Below are 22080 nucleotides of genomic sequence, written 5' to 3'. Positions count from 1 at the left end.
TTATCATAAATCTTCAATAAAGTTCCAACCGGAGAATTCCTATGACTGTAGAGAAGCCGTGGAACGCAGTTCGCTATCATGTGAAATGTGCGTGACCCGGACCTGGCACTCTTCCAGACCACTGACTCAAAGAGCTCCCATCCTGCTCCACAACACAGTAGAAGCCTCATTCAAGTTTCTAAAGATGGTTGACATCTAGTGGAAGCCCTAGGAAGTGCAACTTTATCCATATCCCACTGTGTATTCAATAAGGTCTGGGTTGAGAATCAACCAACCTCAGATTTCCCACTTCCTGTTTGAATTTCTTCCTAGGTTTTTGCCTGCCATATGAGTTCTGTTATACTCACAGACATCATTCAAACAGTTTTAGAAACCTCAGAGTGTTTTCTATCCAATACTAATAATACTATGCATATATTAGCAACTGGGACTGAGGAGCAGGCCATTTACTCTGGGCACCTCTGGGCACCTTTCATCCAAGCTACTCAATACTGCCCCTGCAGCCATAAGACGTTTTAATGACTGTATAGGCCGTTGTCTGTCCTGTTTCTCTTTGACCCAGACAAGACCATCCGTGGAGAGGAGAGCCATGTTCGATTCTCAGACTGACCTGCCTGTGATGCAGCTGGTGAGGGGTCAACTAAGGGGACAGCCTGGGGGGGTGACGCAGGAATACTTGGGCCCCCCAGGACCACACCGCCACCCCCATACGTGGCCCCAGCAGCACCGGCCCTACCCCTACCCTCCTCACCCTGCCTGTCCAACCCGGCCTGCCCACCCTCCATACCCATACCCGGAGGACTACTACACAGAGCAGCAGCCTCCAGCCTGGTATCAACCACACAACACATGGAAGGTATGGACAACCTTCTTGTTTAATTTCTCACATGGGAGATAAACAACTCTTTCCTTATGTGCAGCCTATGTGATTGATAGACAAATCTACTGTACATTGTAAAGCAGTGGTCCACCAAATCAACCAACCTTTTCTGAGTCAAGATCACTTTCATTGTTGTTCGGGACATTTTTTACAATCATATTTCAAAATTTGAGGTAGGCTATATGATCACACCGGTAATAGATTGATCAGTTATTGTATTACTTCTGAGGCACAGCTGAGTGAGCATACATTTAAATAATTAGCTTTGCATTTGTGTTTTACTGGGCTGATGGTGCCTGCATCTGATGGTCAGTCTAAGCGGAGGGAGAGAGCAGCAGACCGACATGCTGACCACACAGCTCGAATTGCGAAATAAATGTTCACGTTAATGTTATTCAGTTATTGCACCCACACTGCTCGCGGGCGTCTGTGTAGCAAGGCACTGAAATAGAACTTGGTTCAAATGTTTTTACATTCAACCTTTATTTAACTAGGCAAGTCAGTTAAGAACAAAATCTTATTTACAATGACGGAATACACCAGCCAAACCCAGACAACTGTGCACTGCCCTATGGGACTCCCAATCACGGCCTGTTGTGATAGAGCCTGGATTTGAACCAGGGTGTCTGCGGTGACACCTCTAGCACTGAGCTGCAGTGCCTTCGACCGCTGCGCCTCTCGGGAGGCCACTTGGGAGCCCACTTGGGAATCCTATTTGTGACATTAAACAAGTCCCTCCTTTCCCATCTCCTCATTGGTTTTTAGGTGCATATACCAACGCGCTATCTCCTCATTGGTTTTTAGGTGCATATACCCACACGCTATCTCCTCATTGGTTTTTAGGAACATATACCCATGTGGGTGATTGAAAGATTCACTGAGTTCCACACTCCAGTCCAGTTGGTGGTGGTAATGCACCTTAAAGTTGGTTGCCAACAGCCATATAAAGTCCAAAGGAAAAGAAGCCTGAAGGAGAAGAGATTGCTAGAAACGAACACAGTTGACCCTTTTATGTGTGAATTAATTGTTGGAGTAGAGGACTTGTGCATTTCAGGTAAAAGAACAACCCAATGTTTACATCCCAGGACAAATGAGTTAGCAACAGCACGCTAGCTATCTAAATTGCCATACATGTTTAATGCTTTTCAACCTGTCCCCAAATGAATATTGTTGGTTCAGAGTTCGCTTTGATATTTCAAGCTGCTTGTACCAATCAAATCTAGTGTGGGTGGACAAAATCAACATGGGCGCGAGCGGTCTGGTCAGCATGTGATGGTCCATCTCTCAACGTTCCTCCACTCGCCCTTTCTTTTGTTGACACTGACCAAAAAGGGACACCAATTCTTCGCTATCAAAAAATAGCCAAGACGCTAATAATAACAATGCAAGTCTACCGAAACACTTTCCTACTCGTTCATCACAGTGCTCGTTGTGGCATATAAAAGTGTTAAAAAAAAGTGTTGACAGTGCTGAGCAAGAACATGAACTCCCTTATAAAAACAAAAGCTCTTTGCTATATTCGTTGACAGTCTGTCTCTAGTCATGGTTTTAAACATTTAGAAATCTCACAGTGTCAACTTTGCTGTAGCTTTTATTTATGCCTGCTACTGTTGCTGCCAACATGGTACCTTCGGACACATGAAGTGGTTCAAAATGGGAACACTTCTCCTACCCGGCGCGCAGGGCAGCTGAATCGAGTGCACCTACCGCCAACAGCAAAACGAATTCAAAATCAAAAAAGTACATTTTTCGTTGTTTTTTCCCCCAGAATGTTTGGTGATCGAATAGGAATGCTTTGGAGATCGACCAGTTCTGATCTGTTGTAAAGTTTGGCTGTGGTGTTTTTAATTTGTAATTTTATTTTACCTTTATTTAACTGTATCAACGAAGGCACACCAATTCATAAATCAACAAGGTGAGTGATGCTCATTGTTGTTGATCCTGTCACATTCTGGAGCTCATATGGCTGGGTATAGTAGGCAATTGAGGTGAGGCACCTATCTCTGTTCAAGGGCAGTGTTGTTACTGTCCCTGGCCCGGTGGTGGTGGTGGAATCTGTATTTTGATTAGATTAGAAACACCATATCAAACAAACCTTTGAGAGGAAAGCAATGGATGAGTGTGTTGTGTGAGGCTTGGCTGAGTGTGTGTGTGTCTGTCCATGCGGTTTGGTTGTCTCTGCTCTGCCATTGATAGTTAATCTCATGATGTGATTAAAAAACGAATGCCGATGTCCGCTCATTTGAGCCAGGAACCACCCAAAAAGGTTCTTTGTGTTTCAAGGGTCATTTCTCTGGAATTCTGTCCCACAGGATTTGGCCGGTATTGTCCTGAGAATAAGTCCTCCTCACAAAGTGCTGATGGACCACTGAGCCAAGACATGTCACTGGAATTATAGCGTTAAGATGTGTGTGCTTGTCTGTGTTTATTTTGGTTGTGCTAACGCTATGGCGTAAATCCAGTTTCTTTAGAGTATTCCCCCCTCTCTCTCCTCCCCTGGCTTCTAGCTATGCAACTGAGAGTTCATATATCCCAGTTTGGGGATGTTGGGGCTATAGTCTATGAAGTACAATAACTCCCAGCTCTGTTGCAGTTGGCCCAGACAAGTTACCCATAGCAAGAAATGAATCAGACTTGCGGCCGGTGTTGGGGAGAAGTTAGGGAAACTTCAAAGAAGCAATTCTGTTTTCTCTGGTCTGCAGGAGGCCTTTCATGTGTTAAAGTGTGTCTGGTTCAGGGGAGCTAAGGCCTCACTTGTGTCTCGGTGTGTGCCATTGAGTGTGTGTGTGTGGGTGTGTGTGTGTGTGTGTGTGTGTGTGTGTGTGTGTGAGAGAGAATGAGAGAGAGCGATAAAGAGTGTGTGTGTATACACCTGTGTATTCATTTGTGTTTGTACTCACACATGTGTTTGCCTGTGTGTGTGTAAGTGATAGCAAGAGGGCCTATCCTCTCAGAAGCAGGGTATCCCCTAAGGTTGCCGGGTGGCATGAGGGACGGATGGATAAGAATCCAGATTGTTAATGCACAAGCAGCCCCTGCTGTGAGCCTGATGATGCCTGATGTTGACTGTCTCAGGGAAGGTGGAGGTGAAGGGGTTGGTGGGGGGCCCAAAGCTGACAGCCCTATAGACCCCACTGAGGGGCTGGGTATAGAAAAGGGGGGAGGTGTAGTTAGGAGGGATAGGTAGGGATTCAGGCAGTGATCTGGCAAGACCACCCATCTGGGCTGGCGCAGTGCCCGGGGGTGTCGTGCTGTGGCCCACTAGGTCTGCAGTCAGTCAGCATGAGGGACTCTATCTATGTATCTACACACTCCAGTCCAGACCCCATCTCTGCTGGGATGAATCCAGAGATGGAGCCAGAGGTTGGATATTGAAGCCACAAAACCAGTGGTCTCCCAAGTGGCGCAGCCGTTTAAGGCACTGCATCTCGGTGCTTGAGGTGTCACTACAGACACCCTGGTTTGAATCCAGGCTGTATCACAACCGGCCGTGATTGAGAGTTCCATAGGACGGCGCACAATTTGTCCAGCGTCGCCTGGGTTTGGCCGGTGTAGGCCGTCATTGTAAATAAGAATCTGTTCTTAACTGACTTGCCGAGTTAAGCAAAACCAGGGCCTCTGTGGTTCAACAGAAAGGCTTTTATAGTGCAGGCCTACACACACTCTGAGTCTGCCTGGGAGACCCGAGGGCCGGTTGAAATAACTATACAGTACTGTAGCATTTTTTAACTATACCTAGGCTACTCAGCTTTTTTTTTAGGTTTCTTGTCTCTGGCCAGAATACAGTGTCAGAAACTAAAATATATGTAATATACTTTGTTGTATGTGGCTCGAGACGAACAACACTGTTGCCAATATATCCTCCAAACATTGGCTTCTCCGGCATAATCACTTAACTGTACATCTAATTGAATACTTTAGCTCTTTGCCCTGTGCGGGTTAACCCCCATTGAATGTGCATCTAGGTGTATTTACCATGACAATACTATAAGGTTGGTTAGCTTAGTGGTTTAATAGCGTAATTACAGTATCTCATTCACCCTGCTCGAGACAGCCCTGGGATAGTACATTTATCACTAACTACGTTTAGCCAGATAAAGATGGCCTCCGTTGAACTGTATTTAATGGCTAGCTACTGTGTTCTTCTTGCTGTGTATCAGAGACGGAAACAAATATGAAAATCAATAGATGTAATATCGCTGGGAGGAAATAAGACATTAACACCAGCAAATAGGTCAATACGTACAGTACCAGTCAAACGTTTGGACACACCTACCCATTCAAGGGTTTTTCTTATTTTTTAAGAACTATTTTCTACATAATAGAAAATAGTAATAGTGAAGACATCAAAACTATGTGTAACGAACCTCGTCCTCTTCTGAGGAGGAGAAGCGAGAAGGATCGGAGGACCAAAACGCAGCGTGGTAAGTGTCCATAATGTTTATTTTAAAACATAAACGTAGACTGCCCACCCAACTCACGTTCTGACCATACTAAAACAAAGATAAAATAACAGAACTAAGGTCAGAACGTGACACTATGAAAGAACACATATGGAGCCATGTAGTAACCAAAACAGCGTTAAACAAATAAAAATATATTTTATATTTGAGATTCTTCAAAGTAGCCACCCTTTGCCTTGATAAGCACTTGTTGGCTGCTTTTCCTTCAATATGCGGTCCAACTCATCCAACACCATCTCAATTGGGTGGAGGTTGGGTGATTGTGGAGGCCAGGTCATCTGATGCAGCACTCTATCCCTCTCAAATAGCCCTTACACAGGTCAAATAGCCCTTACACAGCCTGGAGGTGTGTAAGGGCTGAAAAACAAATGATAGTCCCACTAAACGCAAACCAGATGGAATGGCGTATCGCTGCAGAATGCTGTGATAGCCTTGCAGGTTAAGTGTGCCTTGAATTCTAAATAAATCACAGACCATGTCACCAGCAAAGCACACCCTGGAATGAGTAGGTGTGTCCAAACTTTTGACTGGTACTGTATATCTCATACTGTACTTTCCTCCCCGATGGTTAACAGAAGGAAATGCACTTAAAAAACAAATGACATGTAAAAATACACATGAATTCGTTCCAGCATTAAAACTCATTAAATACATTAAAGTAGTGATCTTGTTTGACGTTTGGCGATTTTCAGATGTGGTTCGTAACAGCATTTAAATGTTGTGTTCTACGACATGGGGGAAATAGACTTTCGACTGAAGAATGTGGCTGTTTTTTATGAATGTGTTTTGCTTTTCGTGTATTGTGGTGTAATGTGTTTATTGTATTTTGATGTGTATTGTGGTGCTATACAGGGCCCATCTGGAAAAGAGACCTTGGTCTCAGCGTTGACTCCCTGTCAAAATAAATGTTAATAGTAATAATGCCATGTCATCCCGGGACAGTCCCGTATGTCAGACCATTTTCAGGTGACCCACCTTTTCTTCCTTTCCATATATCAAATGGATACACACACACACACACACACACACACACACACACACACACACACACACACACACACACACACACACACACACACACACCCACACACACACACACACTGTGTGCCAGTCCTGAGTCCCAGTCCCAGTCCTGAGGCACCCCTCCCCCTCGTTGTGGGTTCTTGGCAGCCTCACGGGCCTAGGCTGGGGCTTGAGACAGGACAGGGACGGCCTTCTGTGTGTGTGCCAACTCTCAGAACCCTGCCCCATCATCCATATACACACAGGGCCTACTGCACACTGGAACACTGGCCCCCATTAAACAAGCAGCCCCCCACATACTAGACGTTATGAGATGAATGCAGTGCATGTAGCAGGTGTCTGCCAAAATTCCATTCCTATTTAAACCTCCCAGCCCATACCAGCGGTTAATCCTATTACGGCTAATTGAGTGAAGTCGTCAGTCTTTTTCAGTTAAACCAAGTTCAGCCTCTAATAGGATTCAAAAGAAAAGCTACAATGGTACAATGCATGAAATAGAATAAGCAACCAGTTAGTCCAGTGGTGTGTGGCTGGAGCAGTGAGCGGTGAGCGGTGAGCATGGGCTAGTATGGCCTGAGGAGATCTGCCCCCCTCCCCTCCGTTGATTTGGGATCTGTTTTATAATGAGAGAGGGGTGAGGCCGGGGTCTCCGTAGGCTAGAGGTGCTGAGAGGGGGATCAGGACTCAGTGGTGGGAGGGTGTGGTGGTGGGTTGAGGTGCTTATGGTACTAGTGAGGGGTTTGAGGTGGGGGATGTTTGTGGTTGGTGTGGGGAGGTTTGTGGACGGTGACGTTCCTGTCTGATTATTGGATAGATCCTTATCCCACTGTGCTCATCAAAGGGACCACACAAGGGATAAATGCTCTATTATTTGTGTCATGTTCACGGACATAATGAACCTGGAGTCCATTTCACGCAGATCATATTTTAGAGAAATAGGAATTGCTTCAGCAAAGCCCTTCACATTTCATCATTTCCCTACGTTCTAAGCGGCAAAGCAGACAAATTGTTCCAAAACCGTTCGTGATCTCGATTTTGTTAACACCACCAGGTCAAATGCACCAGTGGCCTCGTGAAAGACCCTAGTGTGATCTTATCTTGTCCTTCCTAGTCACCTGTGACCTGCTACCTATCTAAAAAGGATGAGATGTGAGAGAAGACTGCAAACTCCTTCAGACCCACTAATTTGATGTAACTTAGCCCTCTCATCCCTTCATCCCCATGTCCCTTCTCCGGCAACCAAGTTAGGCCAAACTGGGACACCTATTACCAGTGGCGTCAGGAACGAACCTTTGGAGAGGGAAAAGGGACCAGTCTGAGATCAGTCTTAGTCAGTGGTGCTGGGCTGCATGTACTCCCTTTGAAGCGCACAACCATGGAGACCAGGCTAGCAGTGACTACCTTTAAAGAGCACAGCCATGGAAACCAGGCTAGTAGGTGACTCCCTTTTGAAGAGGACAACCATGGAGACCAGGCTAGCAGTGATACACAGTCACATTAACTAGACCACTATGAACACAGTAGGGGTGAGACTAGAGACACGTCTGTCTGTTCATGACAGACAACTATTAGTCTCCCTAGGCAGACAGGCTGTTGCCAGGGTGGCAGGTAGCCTGGCGGTTAAGAGCGTTGGGCCAGTAACCGAAAGGTCGCTGCTTTAAATCTTTGTTTCCGACAAGGTGGAAAAATCTGCTGTTGAGCAAAGCAGTTAACCCCCACAACAACTGTTCCCCGGGCGCCGATGATGTGAATTAAGGCAGCCCCCCGCACCTCTCTGATTCAGAGGGATTGGGTTAAATATGGAAGACACATTTTGGTTAAATGCATTCAGTTGCGCAACTGACTAGGTGTCCCCTTTTCCCTAGATCTGAGATTTCCATCACTAGACAACTAAGGGAGCATTTAGAGGACTAGCTGGCATAGAAAGACCACAGCCACACGTCGAAAATAAATACAAATCTTATTTTGGTTTCGGAGATGCAATAAACTGAATTAAAAACCAAAAATACAATTAATGATAAGATATGCAGTATGAGATATGCAATATCTTATACATGTATATTTAAATTGTACGCAACTAAATTCAATTTTAAAATCCCTCAAGTGGCGCAGTGGTCTAAGGCACTGCATCTCAGAGAAAGGGGTGTCACTACAGTCCCTGGTTTGAATTCAGACTGTATCACACCTGCCTGTGATTGGGTGTCCCATAGGGCGGTGCACAATTGGTCCAGCGTCATCTGGGTTTTGCTGGGGTGTGCTGTCATTGTAAATAAGAATTTGTTCTGAACTGACTTACCTTGTTAAATAAAGGTATAAAAAAGACTGGTTTAACCACATCCTGAAATAATATAATAGGGTAAAAAGAATGTGAAATTTCACTAAGATTGGCCCAATATAGAGCTGTAAAATTCACAACTCTCATTTTCTACAGTCTACTTAGAACAATCCCTTAAGTCCCCTAAGTGTTTAAAGAGCTTACAGGCAAAAAAAACAACAGCAATTACTGAGCTAATTCAAATCCTCACACTAATTCCATCGGTGGATGCTGCACTGTGGAGTATCTTGCTGTCCTGTATATTTTATACATATAAATAAAAGTACATTACCTATCTATAGAATCGCCCATGAAAACGTTCACTTTCCTCACCCATCATCTCCAGACAAGGACACGACATCTCCGTGTTCATGATTTCAGATGGAGGGAGAGATAAAGTGGCCCGACAGACAATAAGTTGCCGCCTTTTCCTCACACTGACACGGGTTGCGTAACAGATGACGGCCCCCTCTCCTCCGCCATGGCCTTCACCGCTAGGATAATATGTCCTTTTGTTTCTTGTATTTACATGGAGTCCCCTGTGATGTTGAGGGTGTATGACTTGCCCTGCAGTAGTAAAAGGGGAGTCCATATCATTGGTTCTCAACATGATCAGCTACAGTATAATGCAGAATCAGTGCTTCTTGTTGGAGGTGGTCTCTCTAGCAAAAGAGACGTTATCTCAATGAGACTGTCCTGTATAAATGAGGGTTTAATTCAATTCAAAATGAAAGGGAGTAAGAAGAATGTCTCTGTGTTTGCAGTCCACTGGGTATTTTCTAGGCCTATTTCTATTCTAGCTTGGTTCCAGTCTGATTTATATTTGGCAACAGAGGAGTTTGAGGAGTTGGCTAACATACGGATCTGAGACAAGGCTAGTGCCATTCTTTATTGGGCCACATACTTCTGAAGTGCACAACCCATGTATTGTGGAGTTTAGTATCTTACTTGGTAGGATAGATAGACAGAAAGACAGACAACAGCGTGATTGACTATACTTTATCTATACTATCTATCTATACTGTAAATCAAGTGTGGCCTTTCCAACAGGCCGTTAAACTGGCTCAAGCTGTGACAGAGCTCAGGGCGGTTAACCCTTCATTCAGCTGTTGGACATTAAATGGAAAGCGCAAGCATAGTCCACTGTGGAGGGACAAAGAGAGCCGTGTAGTTTTAGCAGGGTTTGACTTGTGGGAATCAAGGTTAGGGACAGAGAGTGTCTTCAATGGCTGGTTGAAGCATGAGTTGTGGGTTTGAATATGTTACATAACAAGCTAAGTCACTTTGGATAAAATTCTTTAAATACTAAAATTGTCATGAATGATTACACAGAGAATGTATCCCTCCTGTCAAAGACATGCTAGTTGTGCCACTAGAGGTTCTGGGTTCGAGTCCAGGCTCTGTCGCAGCCAGCCGAGACCAGGAGACCCATGGGGCGGCACGCAATTGGCCCAGCGTCGTTAGGGGAGGGTTTGACCGGCAGGGATGTCCTTGTCCCATTGCGCACTAGCGACTCCTGTGGCGGGCCGGCACAAGACTGTAACTACGATGAGACAAGACTGTAAGAGACAAGACTGTAACTACCAATTGGATACCATGAAAAAGGGGTAACATTATTATTTTTTTTAAACAATGATGGACCTATATATTGCCCTTTTTCCGGCCTGCAAATTGATTTGGACAAAAAAAAAAATCAGGCCCGTGCTAAAAGGTTTGCCCACCACTGGTCTAAATGGTAAATTCCCCTGTTAGCATCACCAACCCCAACGACCCCTAAATAAGTGAGGGGGGAGAGGGGTGTTGGTGTTGTGGAATGTACGAACCAAAAATACTAAGAAAGAGAACCCAAAAGAAACAAAGGGGGGCCAGGAGAAAAAGTAAAAGATTAAAAAAATAAAAGAATTGGATTAATTGGCATAATGCAAGGTGGCTAGGCACAGCGAGGGAGAGTGTCAGTGTTACTAGGCAGAATCCCCACCATCCTCCAAGTAAAGACAGTCTGCACAATTAGCCGTGCGACCCTTGACCCCGGTCAGAATAATTAATGAATAACAGAGGGGATAAAGACAAAAGACGTGGAGCGGTGTGGGTGAGGAGCACAGGCGGCGTAATACATCAAAGCAGGCCGGTAATTGGCCCGGTGGCTTTCATTCTTTGCCCTATTTCTTTCAATTCATTGACTCAAAATAATGGGTTCAGGTTCATTATCAACAGGTCGTAAGCTCTGGGAGTGCAAAACTTTCAACAGTGTAGTGGTTAGGCTGTGCTGAGCTGGGCTGTGCTATGTTGATGGGTGAGTGCTAAGCTAGCTAGTCCACCGAGACCTGACGGCATTATTAGCCAACAACGTCCAGGGAAAAGTAAAGGGTTGGACAGATACAGAAGTGAAAAGTCATCATATTTTAAGAACAGTTTAAACTGGAAGAAACACTGCTACGATCAAGCAATAGCCATTATGCTGGAATATAATTGGTATGGGCAGGTAAGTCAAACGGAAATGCTGTTTATAGTTGTGTATTGTTTTGTGTCACTCATTTCAAAGTAAGATGAGAAATAATGTCGAATAAATAACAATAATTATCAAACGGTACAGATATAATAATATAATATGGCATCACTCTTTGAGAATTATGGGCATTTTACCAATTCACCAATAACATTTTCAATAGAGTACACGAATGGACCATGTGCATGCAAAGTTGAAACAATTTAATTCACTTTTAGATAATGCAACAAAGCCAGGAAAAGGATCATCCAAAGTTTGATGAACTTTGATGGCCAGATAGATATCCCTTTGTCAAGGCCCAACCACTTGGTCTACAGATAATCATCTCTGGCATGCTCTTATCATGACCACTCGTCTTCTCCAGCAGTGTGGTTATCCTGTAGGGTGAGACGCGTAGTCGAGTTAGGATAACAGGCTACGAGATTAACAACACGTGCACGGGGATAGTCTGGTGACGTCAGCAATGTTATGGCTACATGATTACTGTAATATTATTATTACACTAATAGTCTAATGACCATGTAATACGCACATGGTCATAGAACAAGTAGAAGGGGAAGAGAGTTGTGGCATTTCAAATTATGATTTTTTTTGTTTTAAAGGTGAAAGCTATAGTAAGGGCTGCAACCTGAGTATTTAACAGGTTTTCTGAGGTTTCTCCCCTACACTGATTGTCACGATCGTCATCCTCCTCGTCTGAGGAGGAGTAGTTGGAAGGATCGGAGGACCAAAATGCAGCGTGGTATGTGCTCATCATGAATTTAATGAACAGAGAACACTTGAACAAACTATACAAAACAATAAACGAATAACGACTGTGAAGCTATAATCAGAACTGTGCTGACACAAGCAACTAACATAGACAATCACCCACAACCCACAATGACAAAACAGGCTACCTAAATATGGCTCCCAATCAGAGACAATGACTAACATCTGCCTCTGATTGAGAACCATATCAGGCCAAACACAGAAACAGACAAACTAGACATCCAACATAGAATGCCCACTCAAATCACACCCTGACCAAACAAAACATAGAAACATACAAAGCAAACTATGGTCAGGGCGTGACACGGAGGTCCAAAAACAATCTTTTGAGACATGCCAAGCAAAGAGAATTATAGATAGGGGCGGCAGATAGCCAAGTGGTTTTAAGAGCATTTGGCCAGTAACCCAAAGGTCGCTGGTTCAAAACCCCGAGCCGACTAGGTGAGAAATCTGCTGATGTGCCCTTAACCCGAATTGCTCTGGATAAGAGTGTCTGCTAAAATGTAACAATTTGAAATAGGCCTGTTATCAATTCAAACTGAGGACAACATCTTGAGACTGATACTCTGTGTTGCCTGATCACAGACAGAGCTGTGTCCTTTGAGCATTAAATGTCAAAGGACACAATTCAGAAGGAACTGAAACATCAGACTATGTGTAATTAGCCCAACTCATGCTACATACCATGGCAGAGAGAAGAGTGTAGGAGAGTTTAACTCAATTGCCTTAACCCGAGCTTTCAAGCGGAAGACACGTGATTGTTGTAAGAAAAAAAACTCTGCACTTGTTATGGTTCCTATCTAACCTCTTACAACTCACTCTTCTTTCTTTTATTTTAAATTGTGCTTTAATTGCAATTCATATCCTAATAAGTCTAAAGTCAGTCTTTTGGTCTGGAGCGCACCCCGGTGTGATGAAAAGACGGGTGTCGTGTCACATTAGCCTCAGACAGGTGCTCACTCCCTTTCTCTCCCTTTCTCTCGCTCTCTTTCCATCCCGCGCATCAGATCATAGTGATGCTGAGCCCCCCAAAAGGGGGGAGAGAGGTGAGAGAAAAGGGGGGAGAGGAGAGGTAGAGAGAAACATCTCAGGAATGTTAACACTGGGATTATTAGCCGTCTCTCGCTACATTAAAAAGACCAGGCTGAAACAACTGTTGGAGCTCTTTTAAAGATCGCTATGTTACACCTTTAAAGGGCTTAGAGGCCTGCTGCTGAGCTGACCCACTCTGACATCACACGGAACACCGTTTGAACTATCATGGCAGCTAGTACTCGGGGTTCAGTGGGTTTGAGTGAAGTCAAAAACATCTAAACTGTTATCCTATTCTGAGATGAAGATTAAAGAGAACCCCCGATAATTGATTGTTTTTGCAGGTTAGAATCCCTGTGATCGTTCTTGTTCTCGACCAATAGCTATAGTATAGATCAAGGATGGGCAACGTTGATGGGGGTTGATGGGGGTTGGGGCCACCCAAAAAATCTGAACTCTGCATACCCACACATGCAGTTAAGTGCCAGCCCTGCCATTTGGGTGCCTCTAACCAAAACATTTGAGGGACCCTCCTCCTCCTTACGATTAAAACGTTTTTTTGACCGTGGAGAAAAAGTTTTAGAGTTACATTCCTACCATTCTACACATTTTTGCCATGGGGCAGAGAGAAGATGTTGCAGTTTTAGAGCAATTGGGTGGAGAGAAATGTTTGGTAATTCAACCATAATTCGACCAAATTTAGATAGCTGGACGGTAGACTAATTTACCAATCTAAACAAATTTAGCTGACATGGGCTAATCGAGTGGCTGTCTGTGACACAGAAAAACTGCTGTCACACAACCACATTTCCAAATTGCATCTTGTGTATTCTACTATTCTAACTCTCAACTGTAAATTGAGACCCTCAACAGTTTTTAAATGTGTTTTTCGTTTTGACCCATGGGAAACCAGTTGCTCATCCCTGGTATAGATTGTGCTAGCCTACACCTGCTACTATATGCATGCAAATCAGAGTAGATCAGCTGATCATCAGAGGGTTTTAGAAGCGAGGAGAACTTAGAAGGAGGAGAGGCTTCTCCTCCACATGCAGACAGGCTAAGAGTACAGCTGATTCGTACATTTCCTCCATGAATGTCTTGGCGCTCGATCATGGCCCAGGTCCTAAAGAGACAGGACTGTGATGGGGGACTGGGACAGAGACCCCTGGACAAGGGGAGACAAGGCCCCTCTTTGACAGGCCGGCCAAGGGAGGCTGGCACAGTGGTGTACTTTGTACTCCCCGCTCTTGGGGCCTTGTCTTCTTCGATATCAAATTAAACTCAGGCTGAGCTGATTAATCAATTAAGAAATGAGGGGGGTCCATTGATCCAATTTAAAGCAGACTGGCCTTGGACAATTTATGTATTAATCTATAAAGAAATGATTGAATATTAAAATCTATTTGATTAAGTTAAAACAGTACCGTTATGAACTCTATAGTAGAGTACTTTGGGGAAATGTCATGGTTCTTTGCACCCCCCTGTCTGTTGTCAGTGGAAAAAATACATTTGCTTTGCTGGCAAGCCGAATTGTAAGTATTTATAGAACTTTAGTAGACAGTAAAGTCAAATTTAAAGCCAGTTAAACAAACAGAATACACAGGTCAATTACAGTGCCTTCAGAAAGTACTCATACCCCTTGACTTATTCCACATTTTGTTGTTTTACAGCCTGAATTCAAACTGGATTAAAAAATTAAAAAATTAACTGCTCTACTGAGGGACCTTACAGATAATTGTATGTGCGGGGAACAGAGATGAGGTAGTCATTCAAAAATCATGTTAAACACTATTGTTGCACACAGAGTCCATGCAACTTATTATGTGACTTGTTTAAGCACATTTGTACTCCTGAAGTTATTTAGGCTCGCCGTAACAAATGGGTTGAATACTTATTGACTCAAGACAATTCAGCTTCTCATATTTTATTAATTGGTAAACATTTCTAAAAACATAATTCCACTTTGACATTGTGGGGTATTGTGTGTAGACCAGTGACAAAATAAAATGTAAATGTAATCCATTTTAAATTCAGGCTGCAACATCAAAATATGGAAAAAGTCAAGGGACGTGAATCCTTGTGATGATCTTGTAAAATGTATATCCAGTCTTAATTCCCTTGGGTAAGACATTTTTGTCACAGTATTTGTCTGACACCTGGCATGTATCAGATTTAACAAGGCTACTAGAAGTGTATAAAAGTGACCGTGATGTATGATTATGGGTAAACAACACTTAGCTGGGCCACGCAATGCCAGCATTGAGAGTTAAAATGACTTATGGATCTTTTATACATATAACGTATTCACATTATATGGGTACTGTCAAACAGTGTCTTGTGAGCATAACCACAATAATGTTTTTAATTTATGATCTGGCAACTTTTCTTAAATCCTAATTGCTTTACACTGTATGTGGGTTAACTTACCACCTTGATTCTACTACCAGAGCATAGAAAGCACCAGACTGACCTCATAACCAGACAGGGGACAGTATTCTACCTCCTTCCCCTTATCCTTCACTCCTCAGGCTTACGCTCGGTTCTAACCTCCGCCTGGGTGCCTCTGGGTAGCACAGGTCCTCTCCTGTGTGCGCGTGTGCTCTGTCGCCCTCTCCCCTGTCCCCCTCTGTAAACATGCAACTGTGCGACGACAGGGGACCAAAGACGCTCAGGACAAACGCGCCTTTGTCCGCCACACACAAACCACATATTATTTGTTCTTGTAAGGTCAAAGTTGATCAAATGTTCTGCTTAGTTCTCATTAAACAGCTATTGCATTATTTGATTTCCCACAATCAGATTAGGGGGGGGGGGGGGGGGGCGTAATGAATATATTGAGTGAAAGGTTTTGAACGGTGGCTTGCAGATTTAGCCCACATATATACTTAATGTGCACTTTCAAAAGTTTGGGGGCGAATTTTACTCCAGGGAGATCCAAAAGGTCAGCTGGAGGAGGAGGTAAGGCAGGGATGCGACCAGCGTAGATTTTATCTCCAGTCTGCACGTTCTAAGCCAGGCAGGGCTGCTTTTAGTAACTCTGATATAGGAGGAATCAATGAAAGATGATTCACAACACGCAGTAAATATCACCCTGGTCGGAATGAAACCATTTTTTCTGAGCTGTCAGCTTTTCTCCCTCAGTCACAGAGTAGAATATAAATCAAAACAATAGGAACGCAGCGTGAGCTCCCCAGAATCAGACAGCCATGACAGGCCAGCTAATAGTTCCCTCTCATTTCGTCTACCCTGACATTTGGTGCAAAATGGACCAATTGCTTTCCATTATCTCACCTCTATCGGATGGCTTTCTGCTCTGAGCGGAAGCTAGGATGGTCGGCAGTCATTGTTTACCTAAATGTTCCTGAAATAAGACAGACCAAGAAGGCTTAACCATTAATGATTAAATATAAGGTTGGAGGTTTACAGTCGGTATGGTCTAGGCAGCTATAAAGTGAAGGGTAATTGCATTGTGTTCAGCCTGACTATCAGTGTAACAATGTAAAAACTGAAGATATACTGTAGACTATAGACTCCAGACATAGAGAAGATCATAGACAGTTGAAGTCGGAAGATTACATACACTTAGGTTGGAGTCATTAAAACTCATTTTTCAACCACTCCACAAATGTCTTGTTAACAAACTATAGTTTTGGCAAGTCGGTTAGGACATCTACATTGTGCATGACACACGTCATTTTCCAAACAGTTGTTTACAGACAACAGATTATTTCACTTATAATTCACTGTATCACAATTCCAGTGGCCAGAGGTTTACATACACTAAGTTGACTGTGCCTTTAAACAGCTTGGAAAATTCCAGAAAATTATGTCAAGTGGAGGTGTACCTGTGGATATATTTCATAGCCTACCTTCAAACTCAGTACTTCTTTGCTTGACATCATGGGGTAATCAAAATAAATCAGCCAAGACCTCAGAACACAAATGTAGACCTCCACAAGTCTAGTTCATCCTTGGGAGCAATTTCCAAACGCCTGAAGGTACCACGTTCATCTGTACAAACAATAGTACGCAAGTATAAACACCATGGGCCCACTCAGCCGTCATAGCGCTCAGGAAGGAGACGTGTTCTGTCTCCTAGAGATGAACGTACTTATGTGCGAAAAGTGCAAAGCAATCTCAGAACAACAGCAAAGTAGCTTGTGAAGATGCCAGGCAGAAGCCGCTGCTCCAAAACCGCCATAAAAAAAACAGACTATGGTTTGCAACTGCACACGGGGACAAAGATCGTACTTTTTGGACAAATGTCATCTGGTCTGATGAAACAAAAATATAATTGTTTGGCCATAATGACCATCGTTATGTTTGGAGGAAAAAGGGGGAAGCTTGCAATCTGAAGAACACCATCCCAACTGTGAAGCACAGGGTGGCAGCATCATGTTGTGGGGGTGCTTTGCTGCAGGAGGGACTGGTGCACTTCACAAAATAGATGGCATCATGAGGTAGGACAATTATGTGGATATATTGAAGCAACATCTCAAGACATCAGTCAGGAAGTTAAAGCTTGGTCACAAATGGATCTTCCAAATGAACAATGACCCCAAGCATACTTTCAAAGTTGTGGCAAAATGGCTTAAGGACAACAAATGCAAAATTCACCCAACTTATTGTGGGAAGGCTACCTGAAACATTTGACCCAAGTTAAACAATTTAAAGGCAATCCTAACAAATGCTAACTTAGTGTATGTGAACTTCTGACCCACTGGGAATGTGATGAAAGAAATAAAAGCTGAAATAAATCATTCTCTCTACTATTATTCTGACATTTCACATTCTGAAAATAAAGTGGTGATCCTAACTGACCTAAGACGGGGAATTTTAACTCGGATTAAATGTCAAGAATTGAGAAAAAATTTAGTTTAAATGTATTTGGCTAAGGTGTATGTAAACTTCCGACTTCAACTGTATTGACTGCCTATATAGAATCAATTAGACAATGTGCTGCTGCCACATGTTGTTGTCATGTTGTGTTGCTACCATGCTGTGTTATGTGTTGCTACCATGCTGTGTTATGTGTTGCTGCCACGCTGTGTTGTTGTCTTAGGTTTCTCTTTGTGTCGTGTTGTGGTATCTCTCTTATCGTGATGTCTGTTTTGTCCTAAAACATTTTTATCCCAGCCATGTCCCCACAGGATGCCCCTTTTTGCCTCTTGGTAGGCCGTCATTGTAAATACGATTCTGTTCTTAACTGATCTGCCTAGTTAAATAAAGGTTCAATAAAAAATGCAAAAAGACAGCATAAAATGCTTACGACAAAAACAAATCTGGTGTGAGATAATAATAAGATAATAAGAACACTCTGAGCGTGGTAAAATATGAACTCAAGTCGAACAATAAAATGGCGGTGGTTACGATAAGACGTAGTATTTCACTTTTTCCCTTCAAATTCAATCAATTTGTGAAAATAGATTTCGCCAATGGAGAGGCCATCAGTGAAAATATCATTGCGTTAGGTATACAGTACTACAATGCCAGTATTCAGTCTGCTTTTGACATGCATCCTTTTCAGACTACCACTTTGCTATCGGAACATCTACTTAAGAAAATATCCAATATATCATGGCGCAGTGGAGGCTGGTAGGAGGAGCCATGGGAGGATGGGCTCATTGTAATACCCGGAATGGAATCCATGGAACGGTGTCAATGTGGTCTGCATGTGTTTGGTCAGTTTGATACCATTCCATGTATTCATTCCAGCCATTACAACGAACCCATCCTCCTGTAGCTCATCCCACCAGCCTCCTCTGTAGGCTGGTATCTTCTTGGAAGGGAAAAAAACGTGGGTACATTTGTCCTATGAAATTGTACTCTACTTGAGATACGTTATTGACATCTCTTTACTGAGTGCATATCTTAGGACCTCAATGGTACAGAAGTGACAGCTCGGTACTCCCATTCCCTCTCTGCCAAAACACAGATTAAAGTAGCCTGCAATACCACTTCTCTTAACCTCACCCAGAGGATGACAATAAAGAGGATCCATTTAGTCCCAGACCAGTGGTCAACCTAGTGGTCAGCCATGGTTAGGGACAAAGATGCCCTTCAAAACCGCAGACACAGACACAGCAGTTTACCCATGGGCCACTGCTCTGCGGCACTGGGCAGCTTTGTGTCTGAAGGTCAGGGAGGATGGAGGAGTCATGTGGCAGGAGATGGCCATTTGGTGATTCAGGGGGAGGTGAGGGTTTCGTGAGTGCCTTCAGGGAGGTTTACGATTCAAGATTTTTCACACTATTACTTCCTGAAGCTGAAGCTGCTCGTGCTTGTGTAAACTTGTGCGTAATGACAAGGACAGCTATGGCCACTTCATGGTAGCCTAGTGGTTAAGAGAGATGGGCCAGTAACTAGAAGGGCGCTGGTTTGATTCCCCGAGCCGACTAGATTAAAAATCTGTTGATGTACCCTTGAGCAAGTCACTTTACCCTAAGTGCCCTGGATAAGAGTGTCTGCTAAAGGTAAGATGGACACAGGGGACATTCTGAGCTCTCAAATTGCAATGTTTCAGTTGATCATGCTTCTCGAATCAGTAACACTTTATTTGGATATCCCATCTGCAGATACTCTACAATCTATCTAAAGACCGTCAGTAGCATGTCGACTGCACGTCTATTGACTGAATAAGAACTAGTCTGTCGTTCATCTACAGGTGGTCAACAAACTACTTGTAGACGATCAGCAGCTTTTTTAACAGCATTGCCTTTAGCCTTTCAGTAGCATCTCAGCATCTCATCATTTTCAACAACATAGTGAACAAAACACCTGAAAACACAGGGAGAACCTTACAGGCACCCCTCACATTGGCACTGCTAGCTTCTAGTCTCTGTCATTTAAGCAGGAGCAAAGAGAAGGACGCAGGGAAGGAGGAGGATGACCTTAGATGCCTTAGCTCCCAGGTGTCCCTGTGAACAGCCTCTTGTCATCCATGACAGGGAAGGACCGGGCTAATTGATTTAAAAGAGTGAAAATCGCATTACTCCATTTGGCTGTAATTGCGTCTCCTGCGAAATGACTAAAGAAGAACTGTGCCATTCATCACCCCTCTCCACCCTATGAACCTATTAGAAGTGAATGAAATTGTTTGTAACGTTGCTGCTCCTCTTATTGAAAAGTCTTGATTTGTGTGTGTGTGTGTGTGTGTGTGTGTGTGTGTGTATGTGTGTGTGTGTGTGTGTGTGTGTGTGTGTGTATGAGCGTGTGTGTGTGTGTGTGTGTGTGTGTGTATTTTTTATTATTTTCTACATTGTAGAATAATAGTGAAGACATCAAAACTATGAAATAACACACATGGAATCACATGGAAACCAAAAAATGTTTAACAAATCAAAATATATTCTATATTTGAGATTCTTCTAAGTAACCACCCTTTGCCTTGATGACAGCTTTGCACACTTTTGGCATTCTCTCAACCAGCTTCATGAGGTCGTCACCTGGAATGCATTTCACCTAACAGGTGTGCCTTGTCAAAAGTTAATTTGTGGAATTTTTTTCCTTCTTAATGCTTTTGAGCCAATCAGTTGTGTTGTGACAAGGTAGGGGTGGTATACAGAAGATAGCCCTATTTGGCAGAAGACCAAGTCCATATTACGACAAGAACAGTTTAAATAAGCAAAGAGATATTACAATCCATCATTACTTTTAAGACATGAAGGTCAGTCAAATCAGAAAATGTCAAGAACTTTGAAAGTTTCTTCAAGTTCAGTTGCAAAAACCATCAAGAGCTATGATGAAACTGGCTCTCAAGAGGACCGCCACAGGCAAGGATGACCCTGCTGCAGAGGATAAGTTCATTAGAGTTAACTGCACCTCAGATTGCAGCCCAAACAAATGCCTCACAGAGTTCAAGTAACAGACACATCTCAACATCAACTATTCAGAGGAGACGTGAATCAGGCATTCATGGTCAAATTGCTGCAAAGAAACCACTACTAAAGGACACCAATAATAAGATGAGACTTGCTTGGGCCAAGAAACACGAGCAATGGACATTAGACCGGTGGAAATCTGTCCTTTGGTCTGATGAGTCCAAATTTGAGATTTTTGGTTCCAACCGCCATGTCTTTGTGAGACGCAGAGTAGGTGAACGGATGATCTCCACATGTGTGGTTCCCACCTTGAAGCATGGAGGAGGATGTGTGATTGTGTGGGGGTGCTTTGCTGGTGACACTGTCTGTGATTTATTTAGAATTCAAGGTACACTTAACCAGCATGGCTACCACAGCATTCTGCAGCGATACGCCATCCTATCTGGTTTGCACTTAGTGGGACTATCATTTGTTTTTCAACATGACAATGGCCCAAAACACACCTCCAGGCTGTGTAAGGGCTATTTTACCAAGAAGAAGAGTGATGGAGTGCTGCATCAGATGACCTGTCCTCCACAATCCCCCGACATCAACCCAATTGAGATGGATTGGAATGAGTTGGACAGCAGAGGAACTTCTTCAACACCGTTGGAAATGCATTCCAGGTGAAGCTGGTTGAGATAATGCCAAGAGTGTGCAAACCTGTATCAAGGCAAAGGGTGGCTACTTTGAAGAATCTAAAATCTAAAATAGATTTTGATTCGTTTAACACTTTTTTGGTTAATACATGATTATTTAATAGTTGTAATGTCTTCACTATTGTACCATAATGTAGAAAATAGTTAAAATAATGAAAAAACCCTTGAATGAGTAAGTGTGTCCAAACTTTTGACTGGTACTGTATGTGTGCATGTGTGTATGTGTGGATGGTACTGTTAGTTCGTCACATGGCCATTCAGTGTTCGATGACCTCTTTAGCCTATGGATGATTTAAACAGAACCTGAAAGATATACGTTGGACAGAGATATTGACACTAATCAGCTAATTATAGGTTTATCTAGAGTAAAACATCTGTGCACTTAAAATGTTATATGGCATGCTCATACTGATTTAGAGAAATGCAATGATATTTCTAATTCACTCATATCAGAGTTTACAATATCTATTGCATGCTGTCAGATTTTTTATGTTGTACAGTAGATATGGTGATAGATACGGACAAGCTAGTCTTCATTAAAACCAATCAACACTATATCCATCTACACAGTAC

General features: G+C 43.2%; 1 protein-coding gene across 4 annotated transcripts in view; it reads left to right on the top strand.

The window, feature by feature from the left end:
• Positions 1-22080, top strand: part of LOC110490235 (transcription factor EC) — a 50213-nt gene that overhangs the window by 9669 nt on the left and 18464 nt on the right. For all 4 annotated transcript variants that reach the window (XM_036944529.2, XM_036944528.2, XM_036944527.2 and 1 more), the window contains exon 2: positions 563-856. In XM_036944529.2, the coding sequence (XP_036800424.2) occupies positions 590-856 (267 nt within the window). In that variant the 5' untranslated portion in view covers positions 563-589. The remainder of the gene's footprint in view (positions 1-562; positions 857-22080) is intronic.

Source organism: Oncorhynchus mykiss, chromosome 15 (genome assembly GCF_057628025.1).
Source record: "Oncorhynchus mykiss isolate SJ-2025 chromosome 15, ASM5762802v1, whole genome shotgun sequence".
Classification (NCBI taxonomy): Eukaryota; Metazoa; Chordata; class Actinopteri; order Salmoniformes; family Salmonidae; genus Oncorhynchus; species Oncorhynchus mykiss.
The sequence above is the reverse complement of the archived record's forward strand: the minus strand, read 5'-3'. Positions and strand labels throughout refer to the sequence as shown.